The sequence below is a fragment of the Perca fluviatilis genome, chromosome 4, assembly GCF_010015445.1.
Source record: "Perca fluviatilis chromosome 4, GENO_Pfluv_1.0, whole genome shotgun sequence".
Lineage (NCBI taxonomy): Eukaryota > Metazoa > Chordata > Actinopteri > Perciformes > Percidae > Perca > Perca fluviatilis.
Genome location: NC_053115.1, coordinates 17,486,881 through 17,510,785, shown reverse-complemented (window position 1 = coordinate 17,510,785; position 23,905 = coordinate 17,486,881). Strand labels below are relative to the sequence as shown.

The window sequence follows — 23,905 nt, the reverse complement described above, 5'->3', positions numbered from 1 at the left end:
TGCAACAGGGTCTCTTGTTTTAAATAACTAACTTATTAAATACATTTAAACCATGTTAAATGTGAGTTTGTTGAGTTTATTAACGTGTTGAACAGTATTTAAAATTCATCAAGTATTACAGACCATTAGGCTAACAGGATTTCTCTGATTCTTCTGACTGTGGAGCGATTTTGTCACATCAATCTATCGACCTAATATAAATTTGGTCACGGTTTACCAGATCAGTGGCACTCATTGTTTTTTACAATTGAGACTTTGGTTATTTGAGGAAAATAAGACCCTTTTTGTCTAAAAACAAACTTTAAAAAGCCTAAATGGTGTAAGTTTTTGAAGATTTAAGAAATCAACATATCTCAGCTAAGGTAATGAGGCAATTGGAATTATGTAACCGCACTTACAGCCATAGTAGGCTACAGGAATTCTGGGATCCATGTTATTGCGAGCTTCATTCAAAATATTTCTAACTAACTAAAAATTAGTCATTTTGTCTGGATAGTGAGACTTGCTGAGGCTTAGGGTTTTTTTGTAAATTGATGTCAATCAGTTGTAAGAAAAAAAGAAAAAAAAAAGTACATGGACAGACAGTGCCATTTATAAACAGACTGCAGGCTGCAGCTGAACTGGAAGTCCCTCCCCGGAAAAAGCATGGGGAGGATTTCGGAGGAAGGCGACGCTGCCAGCAGCTGATGATGGTAACCTACATCTAACTGTTGTGGATGAGGTTTGTTTCTGCCTCTGTAATGTTACAGCCCGCTCACAAAAATGGAGGGACGGCAGGATAACGCACATCAGACCGATCTGTCGAGGTGAGAATATTAATCAAACAGGGAAGTGGATGTTTTCACCGCGTACACCACAACATAATGGGGATGAATATCGCTCCATAAAGTGTTTTATATCCAGGCGGTTGTTTCCATAGCAGCGCGTTTGTGTTTGGATCTCCGTCTCTGCTGCTATGAAACAATTAATAATCAATGTAACATGCTCGGATGCTGCACAGTTTAACGTGCAACCCCCTCCTTCTGCTCTTCCTCCCGCCTCCAACTCCTGACAGACTTTTGAAAACTTGGGCGTGTCTTTTTGGATGTGTTTCCTTAATGTTAGGATTAAGAGGATACTATGTTCGTTTTATGTGTATACCAAATGAAGTGTTAAAGTAGGCCTACACCAGAAGAGGAAGCAGTTGTGGATGATTCCTGTTTATTCAGTTCAGTTTTGGGCTGTAAGCCTAAACATAAAGGCTGGAGTAAGAAGTCATGAGTTGGACTGCACTAGGGTTGGGTCTGTGGAAGATGAAAGTAAAATAAAATATCAACAGGTGTGTATTTCACCAGTTGTACAGTATAAGGCTCACATCTCGCACACTGTGAAATCAATGCCAGTCTTCTACTAACAGGCCAGCTGAGGGCGCCACAGATGTTAAGCCATTAAAAGTGTCTCATGGTCATGATTAAATTCATGCAACCTTGTCACTCACATCACATGGACAAATACAAGTTCAGCAGTTGGTTTGTAATCATCACAAAGCAGTAACTTTTGTGGACAATTTAAAAAATGTTAAATGCCTAAACATTTGAAGGGAAACCGCCAACACCGACAGTAGCTATATGTCTGTCATTTCTTATTATAGACGCACCTAGTTGCTATATAGACCTACTGAGTTGTGTTGTGACAACGTGTGTGTGTGTGTGTGTGTGTGTGTGTGTGTGTGTGTGTGTGTGTGTGTGTGTGTGTGTTTTGTGTGTGTAAGGCTGTACTGGGGGTCTGGTATTGACACAATGACCCTCTTGTCGGTAACTATGACAATCCAAACAGTGCAGACCCCCTCATGTTTAATGTTTGTGTCATAGTTTTAGGCTAACTCAGTTTTTATTATGAGTTTATTGTTTAGAAAAGTGTTTTAAAGCCTTATGGTTTAGGCAACTGTAACATTATTCTGATATATTTTTAAACATGCTGCATGGTTAGTGCTGCAGTTATGTTTTAGGGGAGAACAGGCCGGGTCATCTGGAAGACTTTCCTCCAATCAAAAACAACAGAGTGCACACCATGGTAAAGCCACAACGATTATTGTAATTTTTTATTAATCTGCAGCATATTTTCTCAATTGCTCTTTTGGTCTGTGAAATGTCGGACAAAAGTGAAAAATGCCTGTCACATTTTCTATAACCTATGGTGACGTCTTCGAATGTCTTGTTTTGTCCAACTCTCCAAACCCAAATATATTCAATTTACTCTCACAAAAGACAGAGAAAAGCAGCAAACCTGCAAACTGCTTTTTTTTCTCAGAAAAATTGATTTAATATATTTTCAAAATAGTTGCCAATAAATTTTCTGTCAATCGATAAATTGATAAAACGATAAATTGTTTATCTTAACTTTACACATTTTTGTTCACTATAGACAAAGGTGCGTTTGGTAACTGTTTGTTGTGCTGTGTTTGTTGCTGTGATTGTTTTTGTAAAAGCTAGAGGCTGGACATCCTAAAAAAACCTTGCATCTCTCACATTTGGTATTGATAATATAAGTAATGTCCCTGATAAATAAACAATAAATAAATAAATTAGGGCTGTGCAAAAAAATCGATTCACTTTCGAATCGCGAGTCAAGCTCTACCAATTCAAAATCGATTAATAGAATTCCAAAAATCGATTCATATTTTTTTAAAACATTTTTTTTATTGTAGGCCTACCTCTACTGCAATCACATGGGAAAAGAAACTACATTTACATATGTACGTATATGAATCGTTTTTTTAATCGAGAATCATTTTTGAATTGAAAATCGATTTTGAATCCAATCTTGAGCCTGAAAATCGTGACATTTTCTGAATTGTGCATCCTAAAATAAATAAATATCATCATTCATAATATTTTCATCTCCCTTATGTTTTGTTAGCTGTCTGAGCTGCTGACCACAGTTTTATACAAGCCAATTTGAATCTGTTTGCCTGTGTTGACCCTGTTACCGAAACCAAAACTAAACCTTTGTCTTCTTTGTGATGGGTAGCCATCAACTCACATCAGAAGGCGATCTGTTAATTTAATAATTTCTCTAACTATGTCTGTCTGCTGTTTGGTGCTGAGCAGGTAGTTTTTTTTAGCTTTTTCTCTGAAAACGGCTGCCTGCTGTGGCTGAAAACGACACTATGAAAGTGGTGAGAGTGAACAAAAACCGTGAAGTTGCTGGACGGACACCTAAACATCAACTGAAACTCACTATAAAGCTGCGTGAAGCCCAGGGGATCCGCTTATAGTCTGTTATAATTCTCTGTAGATTCATCGCTTCGACCGATTATACATTGCTATTATAACTCATGTTATAACTGGACTAAGTTGGGGAGCGCTTTTGCCCTTGGCCCGCTATCCGGTTAATGGGGCCCTGCAGCTAAAGCTCAAGCTGCAAAGTGGGCTGTTGATTCTCGATGTAATTGGCAGTATTTGCAACCCTCACATTAGGCTACTGATGACTTGATGCAAAGTTAAAATGATTTAGCAACTTGTATCTAACTGCACATTGAGAACACCTGCCGTCATAAATTATGAAGAAAAGGATCTTTGTAGCCTTCTTATTTGCTCTCAAAACTTTGACCCCGACCTCCCCTACTCAAAATTTTATTTTGAAAATCGATATATTTTACTTTGCAACATAAAAAAAACCGATGGTCAAAATATTTTTTATAGTTTTTTTCCTTGTAGAGTGTATTATAGGGCTATTACAGTTTGACTTTGGCTTATCTTTGTTGTGCAGTTGAATAGTGGTCTGTTCTGGAGGGTTGTAAATGCGAGCAGTGAGAGTGGAGTAGTGGAGTAGTGGAGGAGGTGGAGGGGTGTGAATCTTTAAACCTTGTTAATCCTGCTGTCCTCAATCTGTGCCTGTCTGCCGGAGGAAGCGACAGGACGGGTACACTCTGCTCTGCGACCAAACTTTGTCGACTCCAACGGCATCAACACACACAACCGGCTTCAGGCAGGGAGTTTTTCCTTCTTTATCGCGCCTGCTGGAAAGCAACAGATCGACAGTTCAGTTTGTGAAGACGTCGCATTCACTCGGAGTTAATCCTGTTCACTGGAGGGTTTTAAATATCTGCTGGCGCTGCGATGAGCGCTGCGGAAAACCCAGACACCGACTCCGACAAACTGGAGTCTGTGATACAGGTGAGGTGCACCGGGCCTTCCTCCATCCCCCATCGCTTAACATACAGTACTGCTGTGTGATGTGATGAAATAAAGCTGCTGGTTTATGTGAGTGCATGTTTGTGTTGATATTGTGTTGTCATGCAGCAACAGTTTTGTTGTAACTACTATGGCACCTGGTCTTTTGGCATTTTTCTTTTCTTTATTTCTTTTCTTTTTTATTTGGAAAATCATTCCTTTCACAGTGTAGGTTGGACACATCAGTGTTACTGCATGTATATACGCTGTCTATCATTGTCCATAGGTATGGTGGGCAAGGGATTTGCAGTAACCTACATTGAATTTTCATTTTACTGTCTAGCTCTTCCACATATTGTTATGCTTAACGGCTTGACTACCTGAACATGGGAAGCTTTAACATTGCATATTACAGGTGGGCAATGGTAGTGAAAAACAAACCAAATAAAATGATAATAGAAAAAAGGGGGTATACTTGTGGCACTTTTCAAACACATCATCATCATCCAGATTATTATTTATTATTATATTGCCTGTATATGGAGCAATACTCTATAATTGCTGGGTAATTTTTGTCTCTCGTGGTTTATTTTCTCTCTAAATGTCTCAAAGGTAAAGCATCAAATGTCTGTGTTGTGTGCATCAGAGGCTGGAGGAGAGTGTTCTGTCTGAGGAGAAGAGGCTAACCGTCCGGGGTTCTTCAACAGACGCCCCCCCTACATGTCTACCTGCACGAGTACGAGAGATTGTCACAAAGAACCTCAACGATAGCTGTAAGTGGCAACAATCTGCTCTCCCCGTCATATCAAATGTACGTTTTGACACTTTTCTTTGCCTGACCGTTGTCTCCGTCTGCCCTCTCTCTCAGCAGCTGGGGCCATGTCCTCTGTTATGTCCCTCCAGGAGGAGAACCGGGTGCTGCAGGGAGAGCTGGCGAGGCTGGAGGACCTGCTGGCACACAGCAGAGCCGACCGAGACGAGCTCGCCATCAAGTACAGTGCAATTAGCGAGAGGGTAAGACGCCAGGGCAACAACAACTGGCACTGATAGTAAGTGGTGGGCAGAATAGGAACGGGGATTTGAGAATTGGATGAGAGAAACTAGATAGATCAAGTATCATGGTTTCTACACATGACTGACCCTCATCTCCCCTCTTTGTATTCAAAATAAAATCTCAAGACGTTCAAAATCCTCAAGGTTACATACACCTAAAGGGAATGCTGTGGCACTTTGCTGTTTTCCCATTTCAGTATTTTCATGGCCTTTCTTTGTCTGAGATTTGCTGGTTTCCCAGGTGATGGGGCAGGAATGAGCTGAAGTGGAATGTTGCCATGGCGTCTGTCACCCTGGGCGACTGTAAACAGGGGCTTCAGTGGAGACGGGAGTATGTGTAGTGGTGGGTGGGCGCCACACATCTCATTTTGGGTTGAACATTACTGAAGGTCTGCATGCAGAAACAAAAGACAACTCGGATGAAGTTCCTTTAGATAAATAAGGTACTTTATAAAACTCCATAAATTAGGCTACTGTAAAATAATATTAAACAGTGTTGTAGGCTGTTGAGATAACTGCTTTTCTATCCTTGTACCAAATATGACTTCCCTTAGTAAGTGAGTGGCTTTAGGCCTTTATTCTCTTTCAACTAATTTAATTTATTGTAATTAAAGTAAATAGTGGTTGGTCACACTGGGATACTGCAACTTTGTTTTCTGCTGTTGGAATCAGAAATACTTATTATACCTAGTCCTAATTAGTAGTTAAATATGCATAAAAACACAAAGAATCAGAATCAGAAATACTTATTATACCTAGTCCTAATTAGTAGTTCAATATGCATAAAAACACAAAGAATATGGGATACAGAGCAACAGTTAACAATACTGGGGCTACAACTACAGTATGAGTGCAGCAAAACAATGATCCTGAAAACAATATAGTGTGAAAGTCTAAAATCTCTGCTATGGCTGCCCTCTATTTTATTAATTGTAATACACATACTACATTTGAGTGTTAACCATTTACAGCATTCCTTATAGATCCATATAAACTGAAAAGACTGAGTCAGGGGCTTGTAGGTCCTAAAGTAAGCATGATATTACTGAATATTCACAGGTTTGGGCGTACGTTAAATATCAGGGAGGTAGTGGGGAATATTTTTTAAAGACTGAGGTAATTTCTCTTGAAAATGGTGCACTTTTATTCATAAGAACACATAACTGTTAAATGATTAATTAATAAAATAGAGCACTGACTTAGAGCATTTACTGGAAGAATAACCATGTATTGCCCTCAGTATCTATTCGATCCTAGAGCTCCAGAACAGCTACTAAATGGACCCTGTGGTGAGATTGTTGGTTCCTGTTTTCAAGGTCACGAATGATCTTTCAATCTCAAATACTAAGAACGTTGGAATTAACTGTACGTGTAGGTATTTTAAATTCACAGCATGGTAGCACTGTGTAGATCTGTGAAACAAACATCACCCCCCTGCCTCTTACTTTGTATTAAACCCACAGCTGGAGCAGGCGCTACGTTTTGAGACGGGAGACGGGGACCATGATTCACCAGAGTCACGCAGCGTGGCGCAGCAGAACCTGGATTTACGCCGGCGGCTGGATGAGGAGCAGGCGGCCTACAAGCGTAAACTCACTGCGTACCAGGAGGGTCAGCAGAGGCAGGCGCAGCTCGTGCAGAAGTTGCAGGCCAAGGTGTGATTGTTTGACTCTGTCTTCAGCTGAGATGTAGTCTTCAGGGATGTTACAAGTCAGTAATAGTTTTCCTGCTACTTTAGGTACTTCAGTACAAAAAGAGGTGTGGGGATCTAGAGCAGATGGTGCAGGAGCGGTCCTCAGAGTTGGAGAAACACAGGTTAAGTGTGAGTGGCATTTATTGATTTTGACTCTCGGAAAGACAACGTTAACTTTCCACAAGTAACACTTAAACCATCAACTATCCTCTCCTTCAGAGCCACAGTGAATCCTCAAATGGTTGTCATCAAGACGAATCAAGCAGCAACCTGGAGGACGCTTTAATCCGTCTGGAGGAAGAACAGCAGAGGTGACCGATTACCTGTCACACAATATCACTTGTTTTTGCCTTCTTGCTCTGTCAACATAATTTGTTTGTCCCTCGTGTGTTTTCAGGAGCAGCAGTTTGTCTGCGGTGAATGCCATGCTGAGAGAGCAGCTAGAGCAGGCCAGTTTTGCCAATGAGGCTCTCAGTCAGGACATCCGCAGGCTCACTGCTGATTGGACGAAAGCCAGGGAGGAACTGGAACAAAAGGAGTCTGACTGGAGGAGAGAAGAGGAGGTAATAGAGGGATGCTTACTGAACAGTAAAACAATTTAAATGGAGAACAATTTAAAGAGAATTGACATGCTATTTCTGTCTTTGGCTCCCCTTTCAGTCTTTCAACAGTTACTTCAGTACTGAGCACAGTCGACTGCTGACGCTATGGCGGCAAGTAGTCGGGTTTCGGCGGCATGTCTGTGAACTGAAGAGCGCCACTGAAAGGTCAACAATGTGTTAACATGATGCCATTTTCTGGGTTGTAATCTGAATCTTTGATGGTACTAACAGTTTCCTCTCTGTGTCAATCTCTCTCCAATCTCAGGGACCTGTCAGATATGCGTAATGAGCTGGCTCGGACGTCCCACTCTGCTCAGGTGTCTTGTGCAGGTCTGTCTGCCACCCTGCACACCCGGGAGGGAGGAGCAGCTCTGGCCCTGGAGCAGGAGAAAGCCCTGCGGGTTCAGATCGAGCAGAAGCTGAGAGAGCGAGTGGTAGAGATGATGAATCTTCAGACCAGAACAGACGCAGAGAGAAGTGAGCTCAACGTCAGGTCAGTGACTGGGTTTAGCTCTCTTACAGGTTTGTTATAAATTAAACATTTGTATGAAGGCCTTTTTACCGGTTCCCATTGTGTTGACTTTCAGGTTGTCAGATTCAGTGCGAGAGGCTGAGAGACTAAAGGGCCAAATTGAAGAGAGAGACAGAGAAATTGTCATACTGATGAGGAGGGCTGAGGTGAGAGGGTAGTCCTTTTTTTCTAATTGTCAAAAATGAAAAACATCAATGAGCAATACTTTTGGACTGACTGACACAGCACACACTCACTTTTTCTCCAAATGTGTATCAATCCGCAGCTGAAAGTAGTCCCTTAAAAATACAGTATTTAATCCTGTTTGAGTAACATTTGCCAAAAACTACAGTGCCCAGCTGTATTTAAAAAAAATTCTGGGTTACACCTCTTCATTAGAAACAAATGGACTTGTAGCGGAGAACCACAGACAGGGAAATCAGAAAGTATTGAGGGAAGGAATAACACATTGTTGCTTTTAGTCTTTTCGTGGATTTGTTGACAAGAAAGCTGTAATGCTTTTTCAGTTACATTAATCGTCCTTCATTATGTTTTCCCTCAGGATCAGAGTGACAATGATGAGACTGACATGCAGGTGATGAGAGCTCACACTGAGACGCTGTTGGACACTCTGCGGGACATCGCTCAGGTAAACAACTACACATATGCACACGATTTTATATCAAAAGTATGGGAGTGCTTCATTTTAGTTTTCTTTTGTAGACTGTTTTGTCCGATGGAGAGTCGTCATCCGAGGCAGACCAGGACAGCACCGGGGCTCCGCTGCTAGCATTGATCCGTGGCTTCTCACCTCACCGCTCCTCCTCTCCTCGCAGGTCGTCCTCTCCCCCTCAGCCCTCCTCGCTGGCTCCTTTCCCTGAGGCGGCGCTCTCAGCTCTGCGCTCTGCAGTCACAAACAAGACGCTCCAGCTGCAGGTGACATTTCAAGTCATTAATTTCAAATGATTACAGTAATTGTCTCAGGAAGAAAGCACACTGGTGACATTGTGCTTTAATTTTGTGTTTACATTTAATGTGCTGAGGACAAAGAGACAGCTAAAAATAATGCTGATTTTGTAAGGACTGTGTGTTTTCATAATGATACTTTCCCAGGTTATTATGATGCACATGTATTGAGAATTGCAATATAAATGTTCACATATTTTAGACAATAATTACAGAGACTATGATTGTTTACTTCCCGCCTGGAAACAGTCAGTAACAACATAACAGCAGTCCTCTAACTCAGTGGTTCCCAGGGGTCCTTGAGGGTGTTCCAGGGGGTCCCCAGCAAAAAAGGGAATCCTTTTTTCACCAAAATGTTCACAATATTTCCAACCATAAGTAACACAGTAACAGAATGTATAACTACTTTGAACACGGGTTTCATACACTTTCTGTAATAAAACAGATAAAAACAAAAATTCTATCAGATGGGGGAATCTGGGACGAAATCTCATCAAATAGTAGGTCCATGGTCTAATTTGTGTCAGTTCAGGGGTCCTTTAATGTGAAAAAGTTTGGAACCACTGCTCTAACCTAAGCAACTGTCTACTACTACTAGAGGCAAGTGACCCCACTTGTGTTGTTTGCAGGATGTTCGAGGGCGTCTGCTTTCTGCCCAGTCCTTGGTTCAACAGTTGCGCAAGCAGCTTTCAGAGACTGATTTGGCAAAAAGAGATGCAGAACAGCGAAACCAAGCTCTGCAGAGAGAAAAGGATGCTGCTCAGAGAGAGAGGGAGACAACACAGAGAGAGAAGGACCGTCTGAAGCAGGAGAGAGACACACTGGCCAGGTTTACAGACAATTACAGTACATCACCTTTTTACAATCTGCTTCTAATCCTTAAATCTTTTTGTATACATAACTATAACTGTTCTCTTATGAACATTGCAGTGAGAAGGTGAGCTTGGAGAAGACCTTGCAGGCAGCACAGAGCAGCAACCAGATCCTACAGATGGACTGTGAGAAGCTTCAGCTGACCGTGGCGTCCACACAGCGAGAGCGAGATCACGAGAGGGACGAGAAGGAGGCCGCCATTCAGGAGAGAGGGCGGGCAAAGGCAGAGACTCAGAGGATGTAAGTAGGCTGATTGATGGTGATTAAGTGCATGCGATGTGGACGCTAATCCACACAGCCTTGTGCAGCCAACACACAGTGCATATGCCCACAGGAAGCCATTCATTATATCTGTATTAGCTAGATATTCATTTACAAAGCCCTCCTGACCTGCTTTACCAACACAACCCCAAACACTGGTCAACAGATCTGATGCAAGGTCTTCATGCAAATCAGAGCGGAGCTGCCCTGAAACCTTCACACCTTGAAATTCATTTTTTCACAAATAAGAAAAGCCAGCTGACTCAGTTCACTGCGCCCCACTACTTTTATGTCCAGTACGTATATGCCCAACAGATTTGATAGCTTTATAATGCTTATGACTTCTGCTGTATGTTTCATCTTCTAAAAAAACATACACTGTATTTCACCTTTTACTGGGCCCTTAGGACTCTGTGTTGCTCAAATAGTACCTACGATTATTCCCCTACTGAGCCTCTCATTAGTAGCCCAAAAATGTATTGTTATAGTACCGCATGCATATTGTTTCGCTACAGACAAAAGCAGTGGGATCAGAGTGAGAGTCGAGCCTCGGCCCAGCGTGGAGAGCTGTCTGCAGTGAGGGAGACTCACCAGCAGTGGGAGATTGAGCGGCAGCTGCTGGAGCGAGAGAGAGCCCAACTCTCTGAAGCACTTGCTCGGGTAAGAGAAGTAAACTTTTGCTCATTTAACATTTTGCAGATTTAATACGATATTTAAAATGTTCTCATGTTGTGTGTGACCTTTCCCCTCCAGGCTGAGGGCAGTAACGCAGAGCTCTCTATGCTGCTCAACAAGCTGCAGTCTGAGGATGCAGCTCTCAGGGACTCTCTGGCCAAAATGGGAAGCATGAATGAGGGAATGGCCCAGGACAAAACTGAACTTAACAACTACATTCTCCAGGTAAGTGGAAGGCAAAACCAAGGGCAGAGGGGAGGAAAAGGAGAGAGGGGAGGGAAGCTTTTTGCCGATGGTGCCCCGGTAGAAGGAGCACATGATGGGTGGGGGGGCTCTTGCTCTCTTCAGCTTGCATAGGAAGTAGAGGCACCTCTGGGACAGTGATGCAGTGTTTGTTGTCCAGGAGAGGTCCTCACTGATGTGCACCCCCAGGAATTTGGTGCTGCTCACTCTCTCCACAGCAGCACCGTTGATGGTCAGTGGGGGTTTAGGGGTGTGGCCTCTCTGGAAATCAATCAACAACTTCCTTGGTCTTGTCGACATTTAGGAAGAGGTTGTTATCCCTGCACCAGTTGGCTGACCTCTTTCCTGTAGTAGTGGGTCTCACCACGTTGTGTTGTCAGCCAACTTCACTAAGTGGTTGCTGCTAAAGTTGGCTTAAGTGTTTTTACGTGTTGGAGCAACGCTACACTACACCCCGTATCTGTCTCCATTTATCCCTATTTCGTGTGTCTTGTAGTCTCGATAAAACGAATCAAACAAACGGGGATAAGAGCACATTCATGATGTTGCCCTTGGTTACACACACAACAAGTTACATCAGTAGTTTTGTGAAGAATGAAAACAAAGAGCTAAAGTAAATTAATTGGAATGTCTCAGCTTCCTCTCCATGTCTCACCCTTCCCTCTTTCTCTTAGCTGGAGGAAGAGAAGGCCCTCCTGCAGGCTCAGAAACGGGAGGCGGAGCAAGAGAAGTTGACCATAAGAGATGAGCTGGTCCGGTTGGAGCAGGACCGGCTGGAGCTAGACTCTGCCCGCATCACGCTTCACCAGTCACTCCAGGACGCCGAGCTTAGCCGGGTGGGGATGGAGGCAGAGCTCCAGAGTCTCAGGGCTGAGAGATTTAAGCTGCAGGAGAAAGTCACCCAGGTACATAACAAAATATATTACATCATCATTTAAAGGTTCCAACCTAGATGTTTATTTGGCTAAAACAGCCATGGAAACTGCCAGTAACATGGGAAGACGTTTTACTGTTTACACATGTTTGTTTTTTAATTTCTTGATTGTTTCTTGTCACTCACGTTTTCTTTTTTGGCTTTTGTTGATAGCTTTGTGGCGAGGTGACCTCTCTGGGATCAGAGTTGAGTCTTGCCAAAGGAGATGGCCAGAGAAACGAGGTGGCATTAGAGGAAGCCGGCCGCGGTCGGGCAGACCTGGCCCGGGACAAAGCAGCGCTGGTGGTCCAGCTGACAGCGTCTGAGAGAGAAAACGCCGTTCTGTCAGAGGAACTGGCTGCTTTCAGGTGTGTGTGTGTGTGTGTGTGTGTGTGTGTGTGTGTGTGTGTGTGTGTGTGTGTGTGTGTGTGTGTGTGTGTGTGTGTGTGTGTGTGTGTGTGTGTGTGTGTGTGTGTGTGTGTGTGTGTGCGTGTGTAAAACCTGTGTTTGTAACTGTGCAGGTCGGAGCGGGAGTCCCTGGAAACCAGTCTGTTCGAGGTGCAGCAGCAGCTTGTTCAGGTGGAGTCTCGTAGGGAGCAGCTGGAGACGGAGAACCAAAACCTTCGAGTCCGCTGTGAGACTGCAGCAGGTGAGTGACGAAGTATACTATATATTATATAATACATATAGTATATTTTGAGTCGAGAATTAGACACAAATATGCCTTTTTAAGAGCTAAAGTGAAGGTGTTTGTTGTAATGGGAAAGACGGTGAATCAGTAATATGACACAATTAAATGTGAAGAACCCAATGATTGAGTGCTGTGTTTGCCTCTCCTGGATGTTGTCCTGGATGGGTTTTCCAGCTGAACTGAGGCGTGTACGCTCAGATGGGGAGAATGTGTTGGCCCAGGCTGAGAGAGAGAAACAGGCTCTGACTCAGACTCTAAATGCTGCGCAGCTAGAGGCCCAGCAGGCGTTACGCAAGGCCATCTCCGAACATCAGGAGGAGGTGGAGAGGCTGGTCTCAGAAAAGGTCAGAAGGTTCAGTGGTTCAGTGTTACTCAGTGCACTGTCTGTAGACTTGTTTGTACTTTTCGGATTAGGCTGATGATCTTTAATCAGTGTTTGTGCTCTTGGCTGCTCGTTTTCACAGGAAGTGGTGCGGCACAGCCTGTTGATGGAGCATGAGGGCACTCTGAGGAGGCTACGGCAGGAGGCGGAGGATCAGCTCCACAGAGCCGGGAGAGAACGAGAGGAGCTGCAGGATGAACTGAGGAGTGTCCAGCATGACAGAGATCAGAGTCTGCTGCAGGCAGAGACTGAGAAACAACAGGTCTGATCAGAGTCTCTGAGAAACTGTGAAAAATCCTGCTAATAATAATAATAATGGTTTCAACCTTATTGTCCTTTCTGTCATGGTATTTCAGTAGATACAGTATAGAGCCAGTGTGGCTCAGCTCCGGTACATCTTTTTGTTAACCAGACCTTGTCTCTCATCCCAGGCCCTTTCTCTGAAGGAGGCAGAGAAAACCGTTTTGTCTGACAGGGTGTCCACCCTGCAGGCTGAGCTGTCAGCTACAGCCCTGGAGGCCGAGCGGATGTCGAGAGAAGCAGCTCATTACAAAGAGCAGGAGCAGGTGATGTGAAGTTCTCTTCTGTTGTTGTTGAAATATCTTCTCTAACGCAAGCGTATAAGGTAGAGTTTCTGAATAGACTTTTTTTTGTTGACGTATTGTTTTTTACACAGATCAGAGTTGGGGCTCTGACCAGCGAGCTGCTGGAGCTTCGCTCTCACCTGGAGGATGCAGCTTCTGTTCATGAAAGGGAACTCCAGAGTCTACGAGAGACTTGTACTGATCTTCAGTCACGTGCTGATGTTGCTCTCAAAGAGGTAGATGATGCTGTACATGTAGTAATATGAGAGTGATGCCGTACAAATCAGAGAGCACATACCTCCACCAAGGCTGCACATTCTTTCATTTTTTGTTTTAATAATATAAAACACAATTTTTGTAGGCAGTTATACATCAACATACACATGGTGACAAGCATGGGATTTACTGTATGTGCTGTGTTATTGTCATTAAAGTAGTTGCAGTACAGCATTAAAAAACAAGAAATTACAACAATTTAAAGAAATTTACATGTGCTCATGGCCAAAAATGTGCAAATACACATAGTGAAATGACAGAAAACTACCCTGGAAACCAGACAAATCTGCAAGCTCATGTTTTATATACAGTACTTTGGCAGATACACATTTGTAAATTAGTCTGGCGATGCCAGGCTAACAGACAAAAGCCCTGGGATAAAACAATGCAGGGGGCTGCGTTGATGGGGTTATTTTAGATACAAAATACAATCCAAAAAGCCCAGTTTGAGTAACAAGTAAATGTATTTAGGAGGGCAGCGCTTTTTCTTGCAAGGTTTAAGTTGGTCTGAGCGCAGGCTTTGTTGAAGTTCAAGCACTGAAAGGAGTTGAAATGCAGGTGAAGTGCATATAATATACTGAAAAAAAGAAAAGAAATTCAGGCTGCATATCTATCTTGGATCAACATACTTGTAGTGATAGACGATCAAAACAATAAAATGCACAAACATGTCTTATCTTGCGTGGTGAATAACGTTTGGATGATGTCACCTTCCACCAAATGTAAGTGAAAAATGTGTTGAGATATCCTGCGAACGAGCAAACAGAAAACAGACCTTCCTAGTGGGCGTCATGAGATAATTCACCAAATTTTGAGTCTGTTCGGTTACATCACCTTGTTCCATACATGACTTTCCCCCTCCAGCTGGATCAGTGCAGAGCTTCTCTCTCAGCTAACGAGGAGAGTCGAGACCAGCTGAGGCGGGACCTGTTGGACAGCGAACGACGTCTCAGCCAAACTCAGGACGCAGCAGAAAACAACAGAAGAGAGGGGACGGAGCTGCGACGCAGCCTCGCTGACGTCACCAAGGAGAGAGACACCCTCAGCCAGTCGAATACTCAGCTGAGAGAAACTCTACGAAGTGCAGAAACGGAGAGAATCAGGTAAACACTTCAATGAATGGGAAAGTATCCGTTGACGGAAATGCAATGTTCAGAGTGCAAAAAAAAGCAGAGTCATTAAGTGTGTGTGTGTGTTGGGGTTTTCAGTGTGAAACGACAGTGTGAGGAGAAGCAGCAGAGGCTGGCTGTGCTGGAGGAGAATCTGTCGTCTAATCAGAAGGAGGTGGCAGAGCTGCGCAGCTGCCTGAGAGAAGTTGAAAGGTCACGACTCGAAGCTCGCCGAGAACTCCAGGAGCTCCGCAGACAGGTCAGACATGCCGCATTTCCTCCTTCACACCTCTGTGACATTTCGAAAGAAACTTTGCTTCCAGTCTAGGCTTCACATTTGCGACTGTGTTGTGATTTTGTGCCTTTTCTTGGCTCCAGCTGAAGGTTCTGGATGGAGAGAAGGAGCAGAGAGAGAGGGAGGTGGCGGAGCTGCAGACTCGCCTGTCGCTGGAGGAGCAAAGAGAGGAGGAGAGAGGGAAAGAGGTTTTCACCCTCAAACAGAAGTTAACTGAGGCTGAGACAGCTCGAGGCTCCCTCAAGAAAGAGGTGCGGATGGAGGAGAGTGAAAAGACATTATTTGCTCCCTTGCTGTGTCACTGTGTCATCATTTCTCTTTCTTTTGTTTTTCAATGTAGCTTTCTTTGACTCAAAAGCGCCTGCTGGAGTCTGAGTCGGGCTGGCGGGGCTGCGAAAGAGAACTGACCGCTCAGCTGCAGGAGGCGCGTGGCTGCGAGAAGAAGATGCAGGACGAAGCCAAGAACTTGGCCCTGCGCGCTCAGGTGGCTCAGGACTCCGCTGCTCAGTCCAGCCTGCAGCTGAGCGAGGCCCAGGGCCGACTGGCCGCCACGGAGGCAGAGCTGACCCGGGCCGAGGCCGGGAGGAGGGACCTGGAGTTTCGTCTGAGCAGCCTTCAGTCGGCACTGACGCGAACGCTGGGTATCGGAGCAGGCGGCAGGGGAGGCAGGGGGAGAAGCCCCGGGGGGAGCTCCACATCACCAGCCACTATGTCACGCTACCACAGCGTTTCGCCCCTGCGCTGCTCGCTGTCCCCTCCTAAAGGTAAGCAGCTTTAACTCTGCAACACATTATTCAGATATTTATTCAGACGTTATAGATAGCTCAGTAACCAGAAAAATAATTCTAATTTAGCGTAATTGTTATTAAGGACTGTCTCAGAGAAGATTCCTTTTAGCTGCTTAAAGTCTTTTTTTATTAGATTCTTGAGATATAAAGTATAGCAAATATTCCAGTGGGCCATATCTCATATCCAGTATAATGTGATCCCTCCTCTCTCTATAAAAACAGTTCATCTGTGGTGCTTGCAACTCTTTATATTTCTTTTTTTTTTTTTTTTACAGAATTTCGAGAAAGCACCCCTGACAATACTTTAGGCTCAGTGTCTCCTGAGAGAGGGGATACACCGCTGCCTCTCCCTCAGCCAGAGCTGGACCCCGACACACTGCGCAGTGATCTGAGAGACTTCCTCCAGGAGCTGCGTGAGGCACAGAGAGAGAGGGTAACAGAGCTGCACAGCATGGGGGGAAAAAAATCACAAAGTAAACAATAATAATAATTCAAGGCTATTTTTGTGTGTGTGTATGGTTCAAGTCTTTGTTTATTGCTGATTTTGTAGGATGATACTCGATGCCAGCTGGGGGCCCTGCAGCGGGAGATGGAGGAGCTGACGGGGCAACGAGACTCTGCTCTGAGTCGTGTCACTCAACTACAAAACACCTTACAGGAATACCAAGAAGGTCAAACTTTTAAATTTTATATTTGTCCATGTAGTTTCAGAAGATGAACCCTTAACCAAAAGACAAAATAATAATCAGCAATATGCTAAATAATAATCACAAAGCCATCTTTAATGTGTGTTAATGTGTGTGATTGTAGGGAAGCGTGGGCTGGACGAGCGTCTGACCACCACTCAGAGTTTGCTCCAGCAGCAGGAGGAGGTTGCGAGGAGAGGAGACAGAGAGAGGAGAGTGCTCACTGACAGGGTGAAGGATTTAGAGCGGGCGCTGCAGGCTTCTGAGATGGATAAAAAACATACACAGGTACACAACCACGTTTGTGCACTTGTGTGCACGGATATAAACACCATGTATTTGTACTGTTGCTTGCACAGCAGTGACCACTGATCGGCCTTGATCACCATATGGCAGCGCTCAACGGTAGGGCAATATGTAATAACAACAGATGCCACACACATAGTGTCACACCTCTTGTGGTGTCAGCTCTCCATATGTCTGTTTTAATGCCAGCACCTTTCAAAATATTTCACCGTCTGGACAACAGGAGGAGCAGGGACATGAAGTGAAAGTAATAAAAAAGCCGCAAATAGCCTGAATAGACAAAACTTTGAGCATGTGGGTGCTATTGAAGGAAATTCATATTTCTCAGGAGGATTTATGAAGAGACAAAGTAAAGTTGGAGCTTAGACACAGCTGTGGATCATCTGTGTGTGCGCTTTGTGTCTGTTTGGCCTAACAGTGCTTTGGACTGTCTGTGCATGCCTCTGTAATCTGTGTCTAAAACTCAGGTTTCCATTATACAACAAAGAATTTTGCTTGACCGACTGGTCTCGAAAATCATCTCTGTCCTCCTTCCATCTCTGCAGGATCAGTTGAATAAGCAGCGTGCTGCTGAGATGCGTCTGGAGGCGGAGAGGAAGCGTCTGCGGGAGGCGCTGGAGGCAGCTGAAGCCCGGGCCACCAGGGTGGAGCTGGGGAGGCGCAGTGTGGAGGGAGAGCTGCAGAGACTCAAACTGAATCTGGGAGACCGGGAGACTGACAGCCAGGCCTCCCAGGAGCGCCATGACTCTCTACTGAAACAGGTACAGCACAAGAGTCCTTTTATGTGCTTCTGATTGTTCTGGCTTGAAATGCACAGTTTTTGTAAAGTAAAGTAAATTTATGATATATTTAATGTTCCTCAGAATTGACCAAGCCATTGGTTAATGTAGAAATACTGTATTTTATGGGTCCGTAATTTTCTCATAATAAACTTTTTTTTTTTAAGTTTCCTACACAGAACTGTGTAAAATGGCTGTAGACTCTCACTCTTGTAGCACAAGAGTGAGAGTCTACAGCCACGCTTGCGGCTCTGTGAGGCTCTACGGTCAACATGCTAACATGTTCAGTTCCAATGCTTACATGCTGATGTTTAGCAGGTATAATGTTCACCATGTTAGTTTAGCGAGTGCTATTCTCTTTGTTGGTTTGCTGACTTGATTGCACATTAATTTGATTTCTACAAACTGCAGGTGGCAGAAAGAGAAGCCTGTGTGTCTCTGCTCCAGAGAGAGGTGGAGAGGCTGAGCCAGGCTCTGCTCAAAGCTCAGGAAGGCGAGTCTTTACTCCAAGAGAAGACCTCTTCCCTCAAAAAGAGCCTTCAGGAGGCAGCGGCTTCTCACAGCTGCACACAGAGTCGTCTGACCGCTCTGCAGAAGATGCTGAGTGTGGCTGAACAGGACAAAAGGCTTCTACAGGTGAGTGAGAGAGAAGGGGGGAAAAAATACCTTGGACAATGCGGATGAAACCCGGATACTGATGTGATGATAATTTTGTTCCAATAAGGAACGAATGGATGAAGCCCGGGCGTCATTAGTGGAGGGGAAAAGGAATGTGGTCACCCTCACTGAGCGCGTGCAAAGCTTGCAGAGTGAGCTGGACCAGAGCGAGCTGAGACGAGAGGAAGTGGAGGCTGAGCTCAACAACACTCAAGAGGTGAGGGAGGTAAATAATCAGTGTCGACAAACATGCCCTTATCAAGTCTTCGGCAAAAGACATTATACCCTGGAAAGAGAAAAAAATTAAACGCTGCAGAAGAAAACGTTTCCCAATACATAACATATATATATATATATATATATATATATATATATATATATATATATATATATATATATATATATATATATATATATATATATTAACCTTCTCAATGTGGTTGCTTTTCTTTCTTCTCTAGAGTCATGTTTCTGTATGTGATCTCTGTCTTCCTTCCATCAGGCTCTGCGTCAGCGCTCGGCCAGTGTCGCAGAGGCTCAGCGCAGCGCCCAGTCAGCTCAAACAGAGCGGGCCGCTGTAGAGGAGCGACTGCGTGGGCTGCAGCGAGCGGTCGCCATGCTTGAGACTGAGAAAAAAGATGCTGAGAGACAGGCTGTGAGGCTGGAGAAAGACAAGGATGCACTGAGGAATACACTGGATAAGGTCAGCACTGTAGCTTGTGCACATCTTGTTTCATTCAATCGTTTCAATCATCCTTGGTTCATTCAATCGTTCTCTGAATTAAAACATTCAAAGTTGATGTGCTTTATGGACACATGTTGGGTAGGCGCAAAAGAACTTTGTGACCCTATTAGGTCACAGTGAGCAACGCCTTATGATAGACATCAGGTCATAGAGCGCCAGAGTCATAACCTGACGTGCCAGATGGTTTGTTAACGCAGAACCATCTGAGTAGCAGGTGATTGGATTAGCCATCTGTCTATCACGTCCGCCATTGTTGTTTTGAACGAACAGGCGGGGCCATCACTCACACATAAACCACGCCCGTAGCTGCCAGTAGCTCCTCACCGGACGCTGATTGGTTCGGTCCGCTGCTTTTGGAACACAAACGCATTTACTTGAAGCCTGACAAGATGGACTGTTGTGTGATATATGATCCCGCGATTCTCACGGGCTTTCGTGATATCGTAAGAATCCAGCTGCCGTGCAAGGAAACTAGAGTCATAGAGGGTCAGAACATGACACGCAGATTTGATCCATGAAGTGTTTTTGTCTGAATTGGGGTCACTTAGAGCACTCATTCTTCAGTCAAATGATGGATAGAGGACAGCTCACCACTAGTTTTCATACCATATGTAAAGGTCCAATTTCTCCGTCAAAATAATAACTTTCACCTGCATCTTTGAAAACATGAGTCTGCAGCCATGCTACTCTGTGCGGAAGTGACTTTTTTTGTAAGAGATCTCACTCTTTCTTATTTGTTACATGTCTATTTCATCAGGTTGAACGTCAGAAGCTGAAGACTGAAGAAGGCAGCATGCGGCTGTCGGCAGAGAAAAGCCGCTTGGATCGCTCTCTGAACACCACTGAACAGGAGCTGCAGGAAGCACAGCAACAAATACTGATGCTGCAGGTAGGGAGCAAACCAACACTGACAGATCTGTCAGAAATCTTACTTGTCTTTATTATGGCATACCGTGCATAATAAAGGCACTAACCTCTTAGAAGCTATACCAAACTGCTGTTAGCAGAGTGAATACTGACGACGCAGAATTAGTTTTCTTAGCTGCCTCACACCTCTGAGTGTTACGGGGGGGGGGGGGGGGGGCCCCACCTATTTTGCAGGGAAAAAAAAAAAAAAAAAAAAAATTAAAAAGGGGGGCCCCCCTTTTTGGAAAAAAAAAAAATTTAAAAAGGGGTTTTTAACTTGACAAATGAATTCCATAGTTTGAGCATTATATGTTTTTTGTGGAGTATCAATTATTTTCCCATCACTTATTAAACCACACAACCACCAGTTAAAAGACTGTTTACATTGTGTAAAACTCTGTGTCTTCACTGACTTGAGTAATGAGGGTTTAAATAGTTTCATGAGAAAACATTTTCTTCGGTGAATGTGACAGGAGAAGGCTAGCATGTGCCTTACTGTAGCATTGGAAAGATTAAGTGAATTAATAACTCACAGCAGGACAGTCTTACTGCGTGAAATAAATAGTTTATTCAGCCCTCCTAAATATTCATTAGATTACACCTTAAATTTTGGAAGATCCCATAAATGTCAAGTGAGGTCATTGTAACTTAAAAAAAAACTGGTGTCTTCAGCTCTGGATACATCTTCTTTCTGTTACACATAAAAAAATAAGCATTCAGGAGTTGTTTTTCAGTTATTCTTCATCTCTGCAGCACTCATTCTTGTTAGTTCTTCACTCAAAATGAAAAGATTCGACCAAAGCCCTTAGATATTTCTGGGGAGGCTTTTTTTGGCTCTTATAATGCTAAACAAAGGTCATAACTTTTTATTTACCACAGACATGCTATAAACAAACAAATAAATGAAGCTATAGTGGGCTTCATAAGAACTCTGAAAGAGTCATTGAAGTTGTTTATTTCACTGTTAACTGAAAAATCTTTCGCAGGCTGCAGTGTTAATCAGCTAAAGCAGTAATTCACAAACCCTCAAGCATTTGCTTTAAGGTCCTGGGGAACTACTGTGATTTGGCAAAGAAAAAGCTCCATTATATTTATCAAACTTCAAAGGCTATTTTTGTAATTGCCTTGAAAATTGTGCTGCATCTTAATTCATTACTCTCTGTCATGCAAAAGGATACTTTGAACTAAAGTATATCCTCAGCATGTGAGTTAACCAGTCTACGGTGTAAAAAAAGAAAAAGAAAAGTTGAAACCCCTGAACTAGAGCTGAAAGTAAGAAGAAAAAAATGGAGAATCTGCACATTGTGTCCTTTAACCTAAAAACAAGAACCTTTAAGCATGTTGGAAGTTTTTTAAAGGACCTTCTCCAGACCAGTAAACATCACAGGGGTTAGTAATCAGAAACGTGAACAACAGATTTGTGATGTTTACTCATCTATAAATAATGCGACTAACTAAACGTTCAAGTTAGTCTATGTTTCATGTAGATGGCGGCTTTTTGTAATTGTTTTCAATGATAGTGAGGCGTTTTGCTCGCTGATTTTGCATTGCTGAGCGCCTTGCCATTTTTTTTTTGCCGGAGCGCCCTGAATGCCTTGGAGCTGAAAAAACTCAGAGCGGAAACAACACCCGACGTCATTATTAACTTAACAGCAAAGTAACGGTTGGCTGAGGACGGGTGATTCGATGGTTGCTTAGCAAGAATAACAAAAAGAAGCAACTGGTCTGATCAGGGCGTCTTCAACAAGAAAGGCAGTGCAGTGCGCCTCGCATTTTGCATCCTGCAAACACGCTCTGTCTGATCACGGCCTAAGGTCTTAAAAGATATGCACATTTTTCCGTTAAAAAGATGTCCTGAACAATATCAAACCATTGTTTTTGTGCCCTGGATGATCATCTTTATACCAATTTCTTGTTAAAGCTGTTTGCAGGCTACAAGTAAAATCTCTTTTGTTTGCCCTTTTGAATATTCCCTATTAGGTAGCCTACATCACAGCACAGTTGTTTGGAAGGCAGAACCCATAATGCCTTTCATGGCTGCATTTACATTGTTCCAGAAAGGTTTTAGTTAAGCGCATTTCCAGAAAACATATGTATGTTTGAGTATGGTTTTCCACCAGGTCTCCAGGTCATGGTTGATGGGTGGTTAGCTGTCTGCTTTTGATCTGAGGTTTTTGAAAAACTGAACCAAAGTCTATCCAGCGTTTAGACGTTTTCTATATAAACTGTCTGAGATTTTGTATCCTGCCCGACTTTCTGTCCTTTTCTTTTTTTTAACATTTTGTTCTTTACCACGTGTGTGTGTGTGTGTGTGTGTGTGTGTGTGTGTGTGTGTGTGTGTGTGTGTGTGTGTGTGTGTGTGTCTGTGTGTCTGTGTGTCTGTGTGTGTGTGTGTGTGTGTCTGTGTGTATTTTGAGTAGACTCAGCTGGCTGAGACGGAGCAGGCACAGAGTCTGTGTGAGAGTTTGGTGAGGGAGCGTGACGAGGCCCAGCGGGAGGCGGACAGACTGAGGACCAGCTTCAGGGACGTAGAGCGAACGCTGGGCACCAGAGAACGAGCTCACCGACATAGAGTCAAAGGCCTGGAGGAGCAGGTACACACCTCATGTTGTATTGAAGCTTTAGCTTAAGTCTTTCTCAAGTTAAATTTTTTTTACACTTTTCATTCCCTGCCACATGAATGAGCTGGTTTGGGGTGTAATTAAATGTAGTTTTGTCACCCACTGTATCACTGCAGGTGTCCACCTTGAAGGAGCAGCTGCAACAAGAGATGAAACGGCGGCAACCTTCTCTTCAATCCTCCTTATTGTCGGCAGGAAAGTGAGATACAGCTTAATACCAGAAGCACCAGCACTCCACGTCTAATCCAGGGAAAATCCACTCATCATGAATGTTTGAAAGCAATATTTACTCAAAAGACACGCTCCTAAAAGTATTCATACTCTAACTCTACTGTTTAAAACATGATTTATTTTACTTTGTGAAACTGAAATGAAAACCACTGTCATTTGGGCGTTTCATTGATATTTTGTACTGTGAAGAACACATAACAACCTGCAGCACACACTCAGCCAATGACAGGCGAAGGAACGGAGCGACGTGATGCAGCAGCTGTGCTAAAAACGCCATCAGCCTGCTGATTGCTGGCAACCATCTGTACTTGATCCTTGCTCAACATCTTACCAAACTTTCTGCTCTTATTCAAGAAGAAAACCCAAATCACCGCGAGGATGTTCCTCCAGACAGAATCTGGATGTAGTGCAGGAATGAAAATCTGCCAGTTGTGCAGTTTGGCCCAGATTCCTCCACATTTATATTATCAGTCGAGGACGTGAAGAGAATGAAAGGAAGGTCTTCACTGTGTGCGAGTGCCAGGAAACCAACAAATTGAGCATAATGAGCTGCACTGTACTTTCTCTCAGAAACCGATTTTATTCATTATGTTATATACACAGTTTTATAACTGAAAAAGGGACCATAAGGCACTGCAGTATGGTGGTAAACTTACAGTATGTCTTTTTTATTAGTGAATATTAGTTTTACTAGGTGTATATACTTTGTACTTACTGTATAAACGCTGACAGAGTGATGATTAATAATAGCAATATGACTTGTATGGACAATACACATGGCAGCCACATGTCTGCAGGAGCATAAACTCACCATAATTCATGTTTTTCATAAATACCTTTCAGTGCACTCAGCCTCAGATTATGTTACAGTGATGACTTACATTCGACTCAATCACACACTGAAC

General features: G+C 43.5%; 1 protein-coding gene across 5 annotated transcripts; it reads left to right on the top strand.

Annotated features, from left to right (window-relative positions):
- Positions 1–654: 654 nt before the first annotated feature.
- LOC120557595 (rootletin-like) lies at positions 655–23,847 on the top strand. 5 transcript variants are annotated; one of them, XM_039798094.1, is made up of 37 exons: positions 655–806; positions 4,801–4,927; positions 5,026–5,168; positions 6,671–6,862; positions 6,946–7,029; positions 7,120–7,211; positions 7,298–7,463; positions 7,561–7,667; positions 7,768–7,995; positions 8,090–8,180; positions 8,576–8,662; positions 8,737–8,949; positions 9,609–9,808; positions 9,910–10,092; positions 10,629–10,773; positions 10,867–11,013; positions 11,706–11,936; positions 12,119–12,312; positions 12,466–12,593; positions 12,810–12,979; positions 13,100–13,279; positions 13,449–13,583; positions 13,694–13,837; positions 14,742–14,980; positions 15,086–15,245; positions 15,365–15,532; positions 15,622–16,045; positions 16,345–16,502; positions 16,620–16,740; positions 16,880–17,043; positions 17,607–17,822; positions 18,252–18,476; positions 18,565–18,723; positions 19,000–19,200; positions 20,000–20,131; positions 22,569–22,742; positions 22,886–23,847. In XM_039798094.1, the coding sequence occupies exons 3-37, from the start codon at positions 5,034–5,036 to the stop codon at positions 22,970–22,972; spliced, it is 5,880 nt and encodes a 1,959-aa protein (XP_039654028.1). In that variant the 5' UTR covers positions 655–806; positions 4,801–4,927; positions 5,026–5,033; the 3' UTR covers positions 22,973–23,847. The 5 variants fall into 5 exon arrangements, with proteins under 5 accessions (XP_039654028.1, XP_039654025.1, XP_039654026.1 ...); XM_039798091.1 differs by lacking the exon at positions 655–806 and adding an exon at positions 3,869–4,157; XM_039798092.1 differs by lacking the exon at positions 655–806 and adding an exon at positions 3,869–4,157 and having other exon boundaries at positions 5,023–5,168; positions 18,565–18,714.
- Positions 23,848–23,905: the final 58 nt, after the last annotated feature.

Excerpts from the sequence above, each read along its gene's own strand:
- LOC120557595 (XM_039798090.1), top strand. The coding sequence starts at position 4,101 with ATGAGCGCTGCGGAAAACCCAGACACCGACTCCGACAAACTGGAGTCT. Across the intron at positions 8,181-8,575 it reads TACTGATGAGGAGGGCTGAG|GATCAGAGTGACAATGATGA; the intron begins GTGAGAGGGTAG and ends GTTTTCCCTCAG. Across the intron at positions 16,741-16,879 it reads CTTACAGGAATACCAAGAAG|GGAAGCGTGGGCTGGACGAG; the intron begins GTCAAACTTTTA and ends GTGTGATTGTAG.